At 38.5% G+C, this 18741-nt stretch overlaps 1 protein-coding gene across 1 annotated transcript in view; it reads right to left on the bottom strand.

Moving 5' to 3' along the window:
• LOC124622652 overlaps positions 1 to 18741 on the bottom strand; it is a 97290-nt gene that overhangs the window by 61926 nt on the left and 16623 nt on the right. The window contains exon 2 of the mRNA XM_047148430.1: positions 16545 to 16786. Within this exon, the coding sequence (XP_047004386.1) occupies positions 16545 to 16786 (242 nt within the window). The remainder of the gene's footprint in view (positions 1 to 16544; positions 16787 to 18741) is intronic.

Genomic DNA, 18741 nt, shown 5'->3' with positions numbered 1-18741 from the left:
TAACTTTTGAGTCAACCACTAAAACAATTTGTCTCCTTGTCCAGTACCAGACAATGCCACATTCTGTCCGGAAAACTGTGTGTCCGAAAAGTTAATTTCTCTTCAAAGGAAAACCAATGGTCTTAGGTTCGGTCCTTGTCCAGCAATTTTAATCTGCCAGGCAGTTTCATTTTATTTAAACATATCCACCTAAGAGATGGAGATCTAGTCCTTCAAACACATTGTTGTAAGATCATTAAAGGGATTGGTTATGGTTATTTGTGTATTTCAGTTGATATTCACAACATTCACAGTTAGGCCTAAACAAGAATGTTGAACATTTAAAACAATACTAGAAATAAAAATGATTTGTGTACAGTCTATGCATACTGACCTACAGTTCAGAGTAACATCTAACCAATAACAATCAGACAAGAAATTTGAAATCGCAATATAGTAAAAAACATAGTAAAAGAGTTCATTACTGTCCACTCTTTCTATAATTTATCAGAATATTTGAGCTTGGTGATGCAGATTCTGGTTAATACTAATGATCATATTACAAAGTTTTTAACTCCACCAGAATATACCAGTTTTTCCATATCAGTTGTTAGAGAGAGATACCAGAAGATCTTAGGACACTGAAGGTTTTGGTGTTTACAGATGGGGATCCAGAGGGGGTGGAGATAGAGGAAGTTGTCATGGAGTTCATGAATCCCACCCACAAAAACATATTTCAGTAGAAGAGTTTATATTTGTACATACAATACACTCTCCATTACCCACAGTAATTGGGGATTTGAAAACCATGGATAATTAAATTCCATGGATAACCTGCAATTGAAATACACAGTAATGTATTAAGATTATTCAAAAACAAAAATTGATTACAATGTCATAATTAAAATCATGCAGCTAATGTTTATAATACATTTTACTTTAATCATCATAGTTTATGCGAAAATTCGGTAGTTACAAAGGTTACAGGTACAAGCGAGTTTCACATTACCTTACACTAATTTGAAACAAAATACAGTCTAGCACTTGAAATGGTCATGTAGTACACTGTTTAGTAAACTTGTGTTGTGATGTGAAATTATCACTCAACCACAACCACTCCTGGTTTAAGGAGTTTCATTGCATTGAAACAAGCGTTCAGTTCATAGTGCTGTGGAATGTGGGAAAAAACCGCAAATTGGCATTACTAAGAAGAAGAACAACACCAAAAATGCAACAGGAGCGTAATATGTAAGAAATTGTCTGCGCAACCTGCCACTGATGATGCCTTGCAGAAAATAAAGGCGAAACGCGTATGGCACTAAAATTGTGTTTTATTCAGTTGCTGTCAGACGGTCCATAAGTAAAAATTATCAATATACCATAATATTACACACAACTGAGGAAGACAGGACTACAAAAGTTGAAGATTCTACACTTTGGTTGTTATTCTATCTTGGCAATCTCCTCCTGGAGGTCAGAATGTGGGATTAATCCATTATTTTTTGCCAATAGAGAGATCATCATGACACTTTTTCAATTACAGTCCACATTTCCTGTGAATGCACACTAGGTGTCTTTAATGCAGTGGTTTCCACAGTCTTCTGTACCCTCATGATACTGACCATTGCTGATTTTTCCACATTTAAAGAGCAGTTTCCCACACCTAGTGTAGCCTATCCATTACCTGTTCAAATATGCCTTTGGCAACTGCACCTCCATTGAATGTGGCTGAAAAGTGATTGTCAAAAGTAGGCTACTGTCAATGATTTACTCTGCACCAAGATTACAATTCAAACACTTTTATAACACTTTGAAGTTGAATAAACTGTTCTTTATGGCCAGATATAGTCTCATTTATTTAAATTATGCACAGGTAAATGTGTAGCCACATACTATGCTTGGTTGATGTCCTACAATATGACTGTTTGAATGCAGTTACCTAACATTAGCATAAGTATTCACAAAACTTCACACGTGGCAAACATATATGACTAATGTAGTCACTGAATCTAGTTATTAAATAATTATCTTTGAAGTCTAGTAGTTACAGCAATACACAAAATATGTACACAATAAGTAACTATTGAAGGTGACACAGTACATAGTCTGATCCTACTATTACCATTTGCTTTAACTGTTGTACACTTTGATAAAAAATTTTTACAGTTACACAGTCAGCCATTAAAAAACATCACACATAATTAAAATTAAATATTTACATTTCTGAGCACATGAATAGAAGAGGGAGATTTGTTTTAAAAAGAACTTCTAGCTACAACAATAATTTCTACTGAGTAATGCTGGCTAGTTTGCCTAAACATGGGATTCTATTTCAGAAACAATGTTTTTACTAAAGACATTTATTATCTGGAACTGAACGAGTGCAAACGTAGCTAATATGTCTCTGTTATTAGCTGTATATATACACAGTTATTTCTATATCTTTTTGATTGATCTTATCAGGAAGGTAGTAATTGGGTATTATGTTTACATATGAACAACAATAATGAAATTTAAAATCAGTGATGTTTTGTAATTGCCAACAGCCTTGCTGCAGTGGTAACACTGGTTCCCACCAGATCACCAAAGTTAAGCGCTGTTAGGCTGGCCTAGCACTTGGATTCGTGGCCATCTGGCCTGCCAAGCGCTTTTGGCAAATGGGTCAGCCCTTGTGAGGCAAACTAAGGAGCTACTTGAGTGAGAAGTCATGGCTCTGGTCTTGTAAACTGACAAACAGCCAGGAGAGCAGTATGCTGACCACATGTCCCTCTGTGTCTGCATCCAGTGATGTCAATGGGCTGAGTATGACAAGGTGACCAGTCAGTACCATTGCACCTTCATGGTCTATTCGGGTGGATTTTACTTTAGTTTTTAGATTTTCTGCAATTAGTATGATTCTTAGGCAAACTAATCAGCTCATTATCTACTGGTAATGCAAGGAATTTGACTGATAATAAAGTTAAGCTGGTTAGGCCCTGTGCCAATAGCTGGAACTTTTCATACTGTGTACATGTCATAAAAATAATGTTACTGAAGATGAAATTTAAAACCATAACAGCTGGAAAGGAGCCACATGTTTTGTAACAAAGGGCAAGAGGGTACTCTGAACATTTATGTGATCCTCTTTCATCTTTGACCAAGGCTGTTGGAAGAATGAGAATGACTCATATCACAAGTTTCTGGCCACCACCACTATACTACTATTGAATTTTATTCGAAATTTAAGCAGTGGCTTCGATCAAACCCTGCACCCATGACATTCTGATTAGTAGTCAAAGATTCTACTTCTAGACTTCCATTAAAAAAGAAGAAGAAAAAAGGTGAAAAAGTGACTTCCCACAAGTAGAAATGTCTCAAAGGAACAGTGTTCCTCCACATTTACATGCTCACACAGGTATTGTCTCCAGATCTGTGTTCACAGCTGCTGTACTAAGTGAATTGCTGATAATGGTTGGGACACATTTCTACTTTATACTAATAAATTATGATATTGTCAAAGTTTCCAGAATGGAAGGTAGGAGACAAGGTACTGGTGAAAGTACAGCTGTGAGGACAGGTCATGAATTGAGCTTGGGTAGTTCATTTGGTAGAGCACTTGCCCACGATAGGCAAAGGTCCTAAGTTCGAGTCTCGGTCCAGCACACAGTTTTAATCTGCCAGTAAGCTTCCTTGTCAAAGTTGTTAGAGCTTGTTACTATTATAGTTCTTAAGTTAATTTTGTGACCTGTCGTCTTCTCAATTTTTTGTCTAATGCATTTAAAGTGCTCTCTATATTTCTCTGAATTGCAAGGTCATGGATTTATACTAAAACAATGTACTAAATAATGGTTTTAACTAATTTATTATTATTGTATTCAAATATTATGCATACATATATTTTATTGCAATCCCTATTAAAATTGTAGGCATCTTTGGCATTACAGAAGTGAGGATGACCACAATTAATATTCGTTTTGGTAGGGACGGGGGGGGGGGGGGGGGGGGCGGAGGGCAGGAAGGAGGGAGCAGGCAGTAGCAAATTTAAATGTGAACCTGCCTGCCCCCCCCCCCACCCCCCCTCCCGCTCCCACCCTAAACCAAACCCTGGTTCTGTAGCCATGTGGTTATGATGCTATTTTGAACAAAGCATTAAAATCTTATGCTGACTTGGAAGCAAATCCCTTGAGTTACCTTCGTAACTAGTTGAATAAAGATGTATCACCTGGAAGACAGAAATGTGTGATGGTAATGGCTTATTTGTAAAATTGGAATCAAACATGTGACTTCTAATTATAGACTAATCTCCCTCTTTTGAGTTTTCTCTAAGGGTTTCAAGAAGGTAATTTATAACAGAATCTCGTTGCTTACCAATGTATCACCTTTAAGCCACTCTCTCTGATGCCTCCCATTTCATCTTCGTCTATCTTTGTCCTCACTGCAGGTTGATCCCTCTCATCCTAGAATTTGAGTGACCTACCCTTTCTTTTTAATCGTCCCCAACCTGCCCCTCTCTCCTCCCCAAGCAAGGAATTTTTAGTTCAGAAAGTGAGAAATGTGTCACATTTACTTTTATACCTGTCTATCAGCAGCACTATACATTTCACCTCTTGAAAGTAAATGATGGACAGAAATTCAAGTAGGTGATTTCTACATCTGCATCTATTCTCCACATACCACCTTATGGTGATTTGCACAGAGTACTTTGTAAAGCACTGTCACTTCTCCTCTTTCCTGTTCCAGACATAAATAGTTTGCGGGCAGAACAATTGTGGGAAACCACAGTAAGGGCTCTTATTTTATCTTCATGGTGTTTTCACAATATATTCATAGGAGGAATATTTGAGGAGGTTTTTGGATTGCAGCTGGATCATGTTGACTTCTTGTTACAATATTTTGGCTGCTAACTGTCCAACCATCTTCAGGTGAGTGTACGCCACTGGAGACTGCAAGTTCCCGGCATTGGCTTTATAGCAAAAACTGGTGCAGAAATGCATGCACTTTGGTGGCCATCACAGGAGTGTCCTCTATTCCAATTTGCACTCTCTGCAAATACTGTTCTATCTGTGGTGCACAAGCGCATGTGTAAAGGTGAAATTACATGTCCACCCTCTGTTGGAGTGTGCACTCGTGTCACTAAAACCAGATGTCAGATGTCACCAGACATGTCATTATGAATAAAGTGTTTTCTCTCGAAGAAACTAGAGAGATCACCAGGTCCCAAGCCTTGTCCAGTTGAAAGCCGCCATCATGATTTGTAAGCTTTTATGCTAGTTATATTTCCACAAATTCTTTAATTACTGAATCCCAAAAAGTTCTCGCTGGGGCCAAGATTTTTGTGGCAGAAATATCCATAAGAGTCTCCTGTGGTACTAAAAGCTACGGCTGATTTACAGAATTGTGAAAGGCAAGTGTGGCACTCAAGTTCAATGCATCTTTCATGTACTGTGCATATCGTCTGACCTATGTAAGCTTTGTCACACTGTCAAGGAGTTATGTAGAACCAGCCTTCTGCGGAACCAGATTGTCTTTTACCACAATGAGAAGGGTGGCCAGAAGATTACTTGATGATTCCTTAGGATCCTGCCTACTTTAGATGAAAGGTTGCTGACGTATGAAAGGAAGACCCTGGTCTTGAACAGCTGTTTATCTTCTTGATGTTGTGGGTGCTCATGTTTCTTCCTCTTTAGAGCTGTGCTAATCTGGTGTGGAGGGTAACCATTATCTTTGAACACCAACTGTAGATGTTGTAGCCCCTTTGTAAGGTGGTCTTCATAGAACCAACATGAGCCTGGTGCACTAACATTCTAAGGATGCCAGTAGTTTGTGAAGGGTGATGGCAAATCCATGATTGCAGGTAGAGGTCTGTATGTGTGGGCTTATGGAACACAGAATGTCCTAATGAGCCATCCACTCTCCCAGTAACCAAGCTGTCCAAAAATGGTAAACAACCATCATTCTCTATTCCCATCATAAACTGAATGTTCTTGTGGGTTGCATTCAGATGTTGCAAGAAACATGACAGTTCTTCTTCAGCATTGGGCCACACTAAGAAGCGTCATCCACATATTGTCGGAAGACTCTCTGTTTAAGTTCTGGCAAATCATGTGCCCTTTCCTCAAAGTCTTCCATAAAAAAGCTTGATACCAAAACGGGGAGAGGACTGCTCGTGGCAACAAGGTCAGTCTGCTCATTGTTAAATAAAAAGTAGTTTGAGGAAAGGACATGATGAAAAAGTGTTGTTTTGTCGGCTGTGAACTTACTGCTGTTGAGTGACAATGAGTCCATAAGAGACACCTTAGTGAAAAATGAGATGACATTGAAGCTCACTAGTAGGTCAGTTTCACTGAGTTGGAGTGACTTCAGTCTATTGATAAAGGCAGCCAAGTTATGAAAATGATGTGCACTCTTCCCCACAAAATGTCTGAGTAGAGAGGTGAGACATATACGAAATTATACATGATCATATTACTGACAATTGGCCATATCTTAACTTCTTTTTTATGAATCTTCAGAAGACCATATAACCTGGGTAGCACAGAACTATGATGTCTTAGTCTTTTGGCCATTGTCCAACCATCTTCAGTCTCCACTGGTGGACACTCACCTGAAGATGGTTGGATGGTTAGCAGCTGAAATATTATAGCAAGAAGTTAACATGATCTGACTGCAATCCCGAAACCTCATCGAATATTCAGTACACCGGGAAAACTGCAAGAATCGTATCAGATAGCTCTTCGGGGTGGTGATGGCATTAAAAATTCAGAAGTTGGACAAGCTACGCAATAAACAAGCGAGATTGTTAAGTTCTGTATTTTTTACTGATGTGTCAGGACAATGGCCTTATTCCGAAGTTTGCCAGAGTGAGAAATTTTATCCAGACCACCACTGCAAATATTCATTACACAAAATGTGAGCCTAGCACTAGTGAAAGAGAGGATCTGGTTTACTTGGTGTGAACTGATGCCATATCGAAACAGTTGTTTCATCTGCATATGAAGGTTGCATCCAGCCTGCCATCACTTTCCTAGGCATGGGTCGATGGTGTGACCTGGGCAGAATCAGACTGGGTTCATAAGGAGTCTACATCAGGACAGTTTTAATAGATCAGTCACCTATTAGCAAAGTTACTGCAAGAAGATATTTTTTGATGCTCCACGGTCAATTTAACAGATAAGGTTTTGGGCAACATAACACTGTCTGTGCTTGGCAAAGGCTTGAACTTCACCCCTACACTGAGAAACCTGCCGCTGACTGATTTTATTAGTGCTATTGAGGAAGCTGTTAGACCTCTTCCTAGTGATTCTGCAGAAGTAATAAGACATGAAACAAGTCATGCACTCATGAAAGCTCAACCTCAGAAGAGCAACATTTCTGCCATAGAAAGGGCCGCACTAAGAAAGCTACAAGAAGATCCTCACACAGTGGTCTCACCAGTGGATAAGGGAAATGCCAACATGCTTTGCCACTTGAGGTTTATCAACAGAAGATTTATAAGTTGCTGAATTAACCAATATATCAGAAGATTGAAAAAAATTCCACAGCGAAAGTGGAAAGGAGAACATCAGCACTGTTGAATTCTTATTCTATTCTGAAAAAAGTGGCCAAAAGACTAAGACCTCATTGTTTTGTGCCACCCATGTTATATGGTCTTCAGAAGATTCATAAAAAAGAAGTTCCGTAATGGCCGATTGTCAGTAATATGATCCCAGATACTTTACAGAAGTAACTGCTTCCAGTGATTGTCCTGCAATTGTGCAATCATACAATAAAGGATCTTTCTATTCACAATATGTTACATTTATTTATGTTGAGGGTTGACTGCCACTCCTTGCAGCAAGCATTGTTCCTCTGCAGGTCTTCCTGCATTTTGTGATAATTTTCTTAGCATTGTGACTTCTCTGTATACAGGGTGATTCAAAAATGCATGTAAATATTTCAAGGGTGTATTTGTGAGGTAAATATAAGACAAAAATGTTCTATACAATTTTTTCCATACTTGGCTTATTACAGAGTTATGAACAAAACAGGATAATACATTCAATACAACGTAAGGTATTTAATTCCCAGAGTTCACAGTTTAATTACAGTGCATTTGGACTAACAACGCAAACTGATAAATAAACGTGACGTAACAAACTGAAACAATTCCTCGCGAACACTGTATTAATTTAGGTCCTGTTGATTGAACTACAGCAATGCACAATAACTAAGGAAAATTGAAGCATTTTACAGACTGTACTGTACTGTACTGTATTTGCACAAATCTTAATGCAATGCATGTTCAAAATGCTGTCCCTGAACTTGCAGACAGACCCGTGCTCGTCGCATCAATGATCTCTGCACATTACACAGTCTGTTCAACTCTCCACGAATAATTTCACAACCACCTTCAATTCTTTGTTGTAGCACTTCTCTGTTCGGTACTGCAGAAGAATACACCAATGTCTTTAGTCGGCCCCATAAATAAAAGTCTAAAGGGTTCAGGTCAGGTGATCTGGCTGGCCAAGCAATTGGTCCTCCGCGACCTATCCATTGATGTGGATACGCAGAATTGAGGTACGCCCTTACGTTGCGGCTGTAATGGGCGGGAGCACCATCGTGCATAAACCACATGGTGGCTCGTGTTGCAAGAGGGACATCCTGTAACAATCCAGGCAATTCTCCCTCCAAAAATTCGCAGTACGCGTGCCCATTCAGCCTTGGAGGCAGAACATGAGGTCCGAGTAAGTAATTCCCCACAATACCACACCAAATGTTTATGGAGAATTGATGTTGATATCCACGCACAATTCTCGCGCCAGGATTCTCGACAGCCCACTGGTGCATATTATGCGAATTGATTACACCCGCACGAGTAAACATGGCCTCATCTGTGAATAATATCCGCCGAATGAACATTGGATCATTCAAATGACGCTCTTGTAACCACTGGCAGAATTGCTGACGGCGAGGATAGTCTTCAGGTGTCAATTCGTGCACTTTTTGCAGGTGAAATGGATGCAACTGTTGTCTCCGAAGCAGCCGCCATACAGTAGATTGTGGAAGTCGTACAGCTGCACTAATTTGTCTCGTACTGATAGATGGATCTTGGTCTACCAGGTCCAAAACATGTTCCTCGACGTTCACTGCATGCTCAAGTGGTCGACCTGAATGTGGCCCAGGACGAATGCCATACTCCCGCATACGTCTGTCCACAGATACAAACGTCTGATGACTTGGTAACTGTCTTCCTGGAAACAGCTCACTGTACCTTCGTCTTGCTGCAAGTGCATTTCCATCTGCTGCACCATACACAAGGTGCATATCAGCATACTCACTGTTTGAGTACATCATGTGCACGAAACCTTTAGCCTTCTGACGATGAATGAACGACAGGACGTACTTTTCCGTTACCAACAACATCAGCGCCATCTTCCGTACAGTAGGAGTAAACATCACGTGCTAACAAAAACAAACACTATTCATGCAGTTTCGAATCAACTGTTGGGAGATACGTATGTGAATTACGTACCAGAATATGGCATCCTGCTGCTTGCACTGCCGTCGTTTTGATACGGACATGACTTTCGTATTTAACGATAACTCTGGAATTAAACGTTTATGGAAAAACATTTATAGAACATTTTTGTCTTATATTTACCTCACAAATACACCCTTAAAATATTTACATGCATTTTTGAATCACCCTGTATAACAGCATCAACTGCAAAAAGCCCCATGAAACTTCTCACAATATCAAATATAAAGTCTGTGTATTAGGTGATAGTCATGCAAAGGGTGTGGCACAAATAATAAATGATCGGCAGTCCCAATTTAAAGTAACAGCCATTGTCAAACCTGGTGCTCCCTTTAATGAAACAGTAAATAACTGTGAAAACTTAGTTAAGACTGGAAAATGCTGTGTGCTAATAGCTGGAGCAAATGGCATATACAACAATGAAAGCCAACTAGTGACAAGGGCACTTCAAACAATTCTAAAAAAGCTGTCAGATCTAAATTTAAAGGTTCTTGTTGTAAGTGTGCCACATATACATGATCTAGTCAAGGAATCATGTGTAAACATAGAAATAAAGTCAACAAATATTAAATTTAGGAAGATCTGCTGTGCTTTTAAGTGTGCAACTTTTGTGGATGCAAACGGCTCAGAGAGAAATCATTTCATGAGGCATGGACAGCACAGGAACTATTATGGAAAAAAAGATGATGGGTGGAAAGATACAAGAAGAAATAAGCTGTATACCAATAGAAAAGTTCCCTAAAATCCCACTTCAAATGAGGGCTGAAGCAGAAGAAATGAAAACCGTAACAAGAGCAACATTTGCTGAAGCACTAAAAACATCAACATCTGCTATAGTTAATATTAAAATGTCATCAGCTGCCACAGCTAGTATGCACAATTAATCAGCATCATCCATTTCAAGTAGGAAAAGCAACAGAAACAAGAAACAGGATTTTTGGTATCCAGCCTTAATGAAAACTCCAGGTTAACAGTGTTAAACGAAAGGAGAAATACCATCGGTGCTCATTCCCCTGTTCTACAGATTATGACTCTAAATGTGCAGTGCCTCAAGAACTAATATTGTGAACTCGCAATAGCAGTAACACCCAACCTGATGTGTATTACTGAACATTGGTGTAAGGACCATGAAATTAGTAGTGTTCATATTAATCCATTTAAACTGGCAAATCATTATAGTAGGAAAATTGGAAAAGGTGGTGGAGTTGGTATTTACCTTAGACAAGAGTTAGAATTTAAAAAGAGATGTGAAGCAGAGAAGTTAAGTTCTTTGAAGCAGGTGCTGTCCAGCTATATGGCCTGATGAAAAAAGTCATAGTCATAACAGTGTATAGGTCACCATGTGGAAACATAGAAGTATTTTTTGATAAATTAGAATTGTTGCTAAATACTTTTTACAAAAAAGAAACTGTGATTATTCTTTCCGGTGATTTCAGTATTAATCTTCTAGTTGAAAGTCAACAAAAAAGGCAATTTTTGGACATATTAAAGAGTTTCAACATGTCACCACACATAAACAATTCAACTAGAATAACAAACACCTCCAATAGCCTCGTAGACAACATTTTCTCAAATATGTCAACAACTGACATAGAGGTAACAAACATAGATTTAGGATTGTCTGACCACAATGCTCTCACCATTGAAATCCCTTTAAGGTCAAAGGAAGATAAAGGTGTAAATAATATTTACAAAAGAAACTTCTCTGTGGACAGCTGTCATCAGTTCATAAGTATCTTAGAAAATGAAAATTGGTTAGATGTTAAGAAACAAACAAGTACAGATGAGGCATATAGTGTATTTGCATCGATTTGTATGATGAACCTTGAGGTGTGTTTCCCAAAGAAACTGACCAGAATCAAGTCTACTGGACACATAAAGCCAAGTTCTTGGATGACTTTTGGCATTAAGAAATCATGTTGTTGTTGTTGTGGTCTTCAGTCCTGAGACTGGTTTCATGCAGCTCTCCATGCTACTCTATCCTGTGCAAGCTTCTTCATCTCCCAGTACCTACTGCAGCCTACATCCTTCTGAATCTGCTTAGTGTATTCATCTCTTGGTCTCCCTCTTCGATTTTTATCTTCCACGCTGCCCTCCAATACCAAATTGGTGATCCCTCGATGTCTCAGAACATGTCCTACCAACCGATCCCTTCTTCTAGTCAAGTTGTGCCACAAACTCCTCTTCTCCCCAATTCTATTCAATACCTCCTCATTAGTTATGTGATCCACCCACCTAATCTTCAGCATTCTTCTGTAGCACCACATTTCGAAAGCTTCTATTCTCTTCCTGTCCAAACTATTTATCGTCCATGTTTCACTTCCATACATAGCTACACTCCATACAAATACTTTCAGAAACGACTTCCTGACATTTAAATCTATACTCAATGTTAACAAATTTCTCTTCTTCAGAAACGCTTTCCTTGCCATTGCCAGTCTACATTTATATCCTCTCTACTTCGACCATCATCAGTTATTTTGCTCACCAAATAGCAAAACTCCTTTACTACTTTAAGTGTCTCATTTCCTAATCTAATTCCCTCAGCATCACCTGACTTAATTCGACTACATTCCATTATCCTCGTTTTGCTTTGGTTGATGTTCATCTTATACCCTCCTTTCAAGACACTGTCCATTCCGTTCAACAGCTCTTCCAAGTCCATTCCGGTCTCTGACAGAATCACAATGTCATCGGCGAACCTCAGAGTTTTTATTTCTTCTCCATGGATATTAATACGTATTCCGAACTTTTCTTTCGTTTCCTTTACTGCTTGCTCAATATACAGATTGAATAACATCGGGGATAGGCTACAACCCTGTCTCACTCCCTTACCAACCACCGCTTCCCTTTCATACCCTTCGACTCTTATAACTGCCATCTGGTTTCTGTACAAATTGTAAATAGCCTTTCGCTCCCTGTATTTTACCCCTGCCACTTTCAGAATTTGAAAGAGAGTATTCCAATCAACATGGTCAAAAGCTTTCTCTAAGTCTACAAATGCTAGAAACATAGGTTTGCCTTTTCTTAATCTAGCTTCTAAAATAAGTTGTAGAGTCAGTATTGCCTCACGTGTTCCCATATTTCTACAGAATCCAAACTGATCTTCCCCGAGGTTCTACTAGTTTTTCCATTCAACTGTAAAGAATTCGCATTAGTGTTTTGCAGCTGTGACTTATCAAACTGATAGTTCGGTAATTTTCACATCTGTCAACACCAGCTTTCTTTGGGATTGGAATTATTATATTCTTCTTGAAGTCTGAGGGTATTTCGCCTGTCTCATACATCTTGCTCACCAGATGGTAGAGTTTTGTCAGGACTGGCTTTCCCAAGGCTGTCAGTAGTTCTAATGGAATGTATCATATCTCCCATTTCATCTTCATCTACATCCTCTCCCATTTCCATAATATCGTCCTCAAGTACATCGCCCTTGTATAGACCCTCTATATACTCCAAATGATTAATGGAAAATCTCATATAAAGATGTGAAACAAATACTAACAGAGAGATAGAGGGGCTGGCCAGTACTTTCCTCAGCTCAGTACAGCCGATAGATACACAAAAAACAGAACCGAAAACTTATGTTCCTAGCTTTCGGAACAAATGTTCCTTCATCAGGGAGGGAAGAGGGGAAAGAAAGGGAAGAAGGGAAAGTAGATTCAGTTACTCACAACCCAGGTTATGAAGCAACAGGGAAAGGGAAACAGGGAGGGTAGCAAGGATGGAGGCATGGTTGTCAGAGGGAAGCCAAAGATATTCTACTGTAAGTAATGTGCCAGCTTCAAACCAAAGAGGATGCATACAGAAGTAAAGAGGTATATAGTATAAAGATAAACACAACTATGTAGGATGAAAAGATGCATGAATGGCTAAAGAGGAAAGGGAAAGAGGAGAAGACTGAAGAGTAAATGGGAGTGAGGTTGTTTAACGTAGGTTCAGTCCAGGGGGATCTTACCCCTAGTGAGATAAGCCTCTACATCCTTACATTTGCCCTCTAGCCATGCCTGCTTAGCCATTTTGCACTTCCTGTCGATCTCATATTTGAGACGTTTGTATTCCTTTTTGCCTGCTTCATTTACTGCATTTTTATATTTTCTCCTTTTGTCAAATAAATTCAATATTTCTTCTGTCACCCAAGGATTTCTGCTAGCCCTCATCTTTTTACCTACTTGATCCTCTGCTGCCTTCACTACTTCATCCCTCAAAGCTACCCATTCTTCTTCTACTGTATTTCTTTCCCCCATTCTTGTCAATTGTTCCCTTATGCTCTCCCTGAAACTCTGTACAATCTCTGGTTTAGTCAGTTTATCCAGGTCCCATCTCATTAAATTCCCACCTTTTTGCAGTTTCTTCTGTTTCAATCTACAGTTCATAACCAATAGATTGTGGTCAGAGTCCACATCTGCCCCTGGAAATGTCTTACAATTTAAAATCTGGTTCCTAAATCTCTGTCTTACCATTATATAATCTACCTGATATCTTCTACTATCTACAGGGTTCTTCCATGTATACCATCTTCTTTCATGATTCTTGAACAAAGTGTTAGCTATGACTAAGTTATGCTCTGCACAAAATTCTATCAGGCGGCTTCCTCTTTTATTTCTTAGCCCCAATCCACATTCACCTACTATGTTTCCTTCTCTCCCTTTTCCTACTCTCGAATTCCAGTCACCCATGACTATTAAATTTTCGTGTACCTTCACTACCTGAATAATTTCTTTTATCTCATCATACGTTTCATCAATTTCTTCATCATCTGCAGAGCTAGTTGGCATATAAACTTGTACTATTGTAGTAGGTCTAGGCTTCATGTCTATCTTGGCCACAATAATGTGTTCATTATGCTGTTTATAGTAGCTTACCCGTACTCCTATTTTTTTTATTCATCATTAAACCTACTCCTGCATTACCCCTATTTGATTTTGTATTTATAACCCTGTATTCACCTGACCAAAAGTCTTGTTCCTCCCGCCACCGAACTTCACTAATTCCCACTATATCTAACTTTAAGCTATCCATTTCCCTTTTTAGATCTTCTAACCTACCTGCCCAATTAAGGGATCTGACATTCCACGGCGTAGAATGCCAGTTTTCTTTCTCCTGATAACGACGTCCTCCTGAGTAGTCCCCGCCCGGAGATCCAAATGGGGGACTATTTTACCTCCGGAATATTTTACCCAAGAGTACGCCATCATCATTTAATCATACAGTAAAGCTGCATGCCCTCAGGAAAAATTACGGCTGTAGTTTCCCCTTGCTTTCAGCCGTTCGCAGTACCAGAACAGCAAGGCCATTTTGGTTAGTGTTACAAGGCCAGATCAGTCAATCATCCAGACTGTTGCCCCTGCAACTACTGAAAAGGCTGCTGCTCCTCTTCAGGAACCACACGTTTGTCTGGCCTCTCAACAGATACCCCACCGTTGTGGTTGCACCTACGGTACGGCTATCTGTATCATTGAGGCACGCAAGCCTCCCCACCAACGGCAAGGTCCATGGTTCATGGGGGGAGAAACCATGTGAAAACATGAAAAAGCTCAATTTAGAGTTGAGGGAGTGTGCAGATACTGATTTTATAGAATATGTAAAAAGGTATAGGAAAATATACCGAGCAATTGCAAATGCAAAGTTACTAAGTAATGACATAGAAATAAAACAGTCCAGAAATAAAACTAAAATAGCAAGGGAAATTGTGAGAAAAGAAAGCAGGGTACCTATCAAAGATAAGGAAATTATTCTAAAAGATGAGGAGAATAGAATGGTAGATAAATATGCCATGCCTAATTACGTAAATAATTACTTTTTGAATATACCCCAGACATTAAGCAGGAATTTTGGGGAGCAGATTAAGATAGCAGCACCCAAGGCAGCCAGCAGTATGATAAGCTTAAAATAGAAAACTACAGACCTGATGTGAATCTTCAGGTTTTGGCGGCGCAAAGACTGTTCCGTTAAGTTTCTTGCGGCTGCACACCCGAAACTTAATGGAACAACTACACTTGCTCATTGTTTTCAGAACCCATATTGGTTCCTATCAATGAGATTTTTGGCCTCCATAAGTGTCATAATATGCAAAGATAAAATATTCCAAAAATCTACAACTGACCAATGTCAGAGATATAGGCCTACAGTTTTGTGCATCTACTTGATGGCCCTTCTTTTAACCAGAAATAGCCTGAGCTTTTTTCCAATCATCTAGAACACTTTGTTCCTCCAAGTACCTGTGGCACACTGTTGTTGGGACGGGGGAATTCCTTTGCATACTCTCAACAGAATCTTATTAGTATTCCATCAGGTCCAGTAGCCTTCCATCTGATGAGCAATTTCAGTTGCTTTTCTACCCCATGGTCACTTAATTTGATATCAGCCATCCTGTCATTTGTATGATGATTTCCACTGCGGAACTATTTTGAATAGCACGTTTAGTATTTTGGGCTTTTTTTGTGTTGTCCTCCATTTCAGCACCACTATGGTCACACAGTTTCTGGATGGGTGGCTTTGATCTATTCACCAAAACTTCTTTGGATTTTCTGTCAAGTTTCAAATTTGTTGAACACTTCATGCACAGCTATTTTGGCAACGATTAATTTTTATTTGTCTGTGAGTCTTTGGCTACATTTAAATTTATAGTGAAATAGTATAAATTAAAATGTAAAACTGACGCAAAAATGCTTTTGGAAATACAACAGGATGTGTCTACGAAAAAACGCAACCACAGAAAGTAAGTTTCTGATTTAGTTTCAACATTCAGCATTGGTATTGGTATAACAGGCTAAGTTGTTATGCTGTGCTGAGTAATATACAACACTGTGGAGAAAATTTTGTTAGTTGTACATATTTAGTGTGATCATTTTATTATAGAAAATGTCTCTATGTGATCAATACTATGCATTACACTGCTTAAAATAGAAAAAAGTAAGACAGAACTCTATGACAGTAGAAAAATTTAAGTTATTCTTCCTATGCTGGTGCACAGTACATAAAAAATTAGATATTCCTAAGAATACAACTTTATTTCAGTGTTTCATAAGTGCAAGGAATGCAAATCCATTCTGCAGTAATATTTACTTACAAGCTGTGCAATAAAAAGAAGAGAATTGAGAGTGACTGCTCGAAGACGTGAAGGCTCCAAACCAAGTAATCGAAATACAGCTGCCACTGTGTTGCCACCACTTCCATCCCTGTTCCTGCTGCTTGGGGTCTGTGGTTGCTTCAAGGCCAACAGGCCTGAACTAACTAGCTGTGCTACATTACAGCTGGTATTAAGACCAGTTATTTCAGCACCATGCTGCTGTTCTGCTTCTCGAAATGTCACTGTTGAACAAATTATATTCCATTATACATAGTTCCAAACATGATAAAGATAACTAAAATTCTATGATAACACAGTTCAATTTAAAATCAATAACAAGATGTCAATTCATCATGTTTTTCAGAAAAATTGTCTCTTGCTTTTTGAGATAATGAGAGAAAATAGGCATGCAAAACTAAGGTGAAGTGATAACTGAAGCAAAGATACATCTGTTCAAATAGGAACAAATCAAATGTTATTTATGACTAAAAGCTACAAGCAAGACAACTCATAAATAACAATAAATATATCAATGAAAAACATAAAGTTGTCCTGTTTAGGAAAAGACAGACAGACAGGAGCAGGAAGTTACCAAACATTGTTAGCCATGACAAGCAGAAGACGTTCTTTGATTGATGCTCCACTACTTTCAAAATGTTAACAGAGATAAACTGATGCTGCACTGTAGAGGGTCACAAATTCAGCTAAGTAAAAAATCTGTGCAATTTGCACATTTATTTACATATATAAGCCAACTTCAGAATTTTTCTTTGTGTGAGACACCCTTGTGTTGGATAGATTTAATTGTAAAGAAATGTGGAGAATCCATTGTAGAACCCCTAACCCACATAATAAATGCATCCTTTACAAATGGAGTTTTCCCTGACCTACTAAAGACTTCTAAAATTACCCCACTTCACAAAAAGGGCTCTAAAAATGATGTAGCCAATTACCGGCCCATAGCACAACTCAGCTCATTCTCAAAAATACTTGAAAAATTATTTTACGCCAGATTGGAAGACTTTACTAATAAACTATCCTTATTGACAAAACACCAGCATGGTTTTAGAAAGCAAAAGACAACTACCACAGCTATTTATGAGTATCTCAACGAAACCTTAAAAGCACTGGATAATAAAGAAATCACTACTGGTATCTTTTTAGATTTATCCAAAGCGTTTGATGTAATTGACCATACCATACTCCTTAAGAAGTTAGCAAATAAAGGTATAAGAGGAATTGCAAACAAATGGTTAGAATCTTACCTGTCAAACAGATTTCAAAAAGTTGAAATTAATTTTGAAAAAAAGAATACAACCACCCATCAATCTACTGTCCACTCCTCTGACACAATGCCTATTAGATATGGTGTGCCACAAGGCTCAATCCTGGGACCCATACTGTTTCTGCTATACATTGATGATATAAGCACAAAGCTTGCTACAGGAAATACCACACTATTTGCCGATGACACAAGTATTCTAATAATGGGTACTGATACAGAGGACCACAACCAAAAAATTAAACCGCTTATGTCGTCACTCAGCAAATGGTTCAACGAGAACAAACTGATTATAAACATACAGAAAACAACCTACATCAACTTCAGACTCTCATCCCAAAAACAAGAAATGCCTGATGTGATTTTAAATAACCAAGAGCTTATGTGTGTGGACTCTGTCAAGTTTCTTGGCATATGGCTTGCAGAAAATCTTAAGTGGGAGACACACACAAATTATATCTCAAAAAAGCTCTCAACTGTGTGTTACATTTTAAGGATACTCAAAAAATCAGTCACAAAATCTGTTCTCATACATGTATATTATGCTTACTTCCATTCTACATTACAGTATGGAATCATATTTTGGGGGAACTCACCTGGAGGTAGATATATTTTCAAAATGCAAAAAATGGCAATACGCATAATATGTAATCTAAGACATAACGAATCATGCAGACAACATTTCAAAACAAAAGGCATTATGACACTGCCCTCTGCTTACATTTATAATATCGTCTCATTTGTCAAGTCATACCTGTTAAACAATGACTGCACACTAAAATTCAATGGAGATATTCATAACTATGCAACAAGGCAGCAATCTGACCTACATATGATTCAGTCCAGAACTACCTGCTACCAAAAAAGTGTTTTAAATGTTGGGATAAAAATGTATAATAATTTACCCAATGAAAT

Source organism: Schistocerca americana, chromosome 7 (genome assembly GCF_021461395.2).
Source record: "Schistocerca americana isolate TAMUIC-IGC-003095 chromosome 7, iqSchAmer2.1, whole genome shotgun sequence".
In the NCBI taxonomy this organism is placed as follows: domain Eukaryota; kingdom Metazoa; phylum Arthropoda; class Insecta; order Orthoptera; family Acrididae; genus Schistocerca; species Schistocerca americana.
The sequence above is the reverse complement of the archived record's forward strand: the minus strand, read 5'-3'. Positions and strand labels throughout refer to the sequence as shown.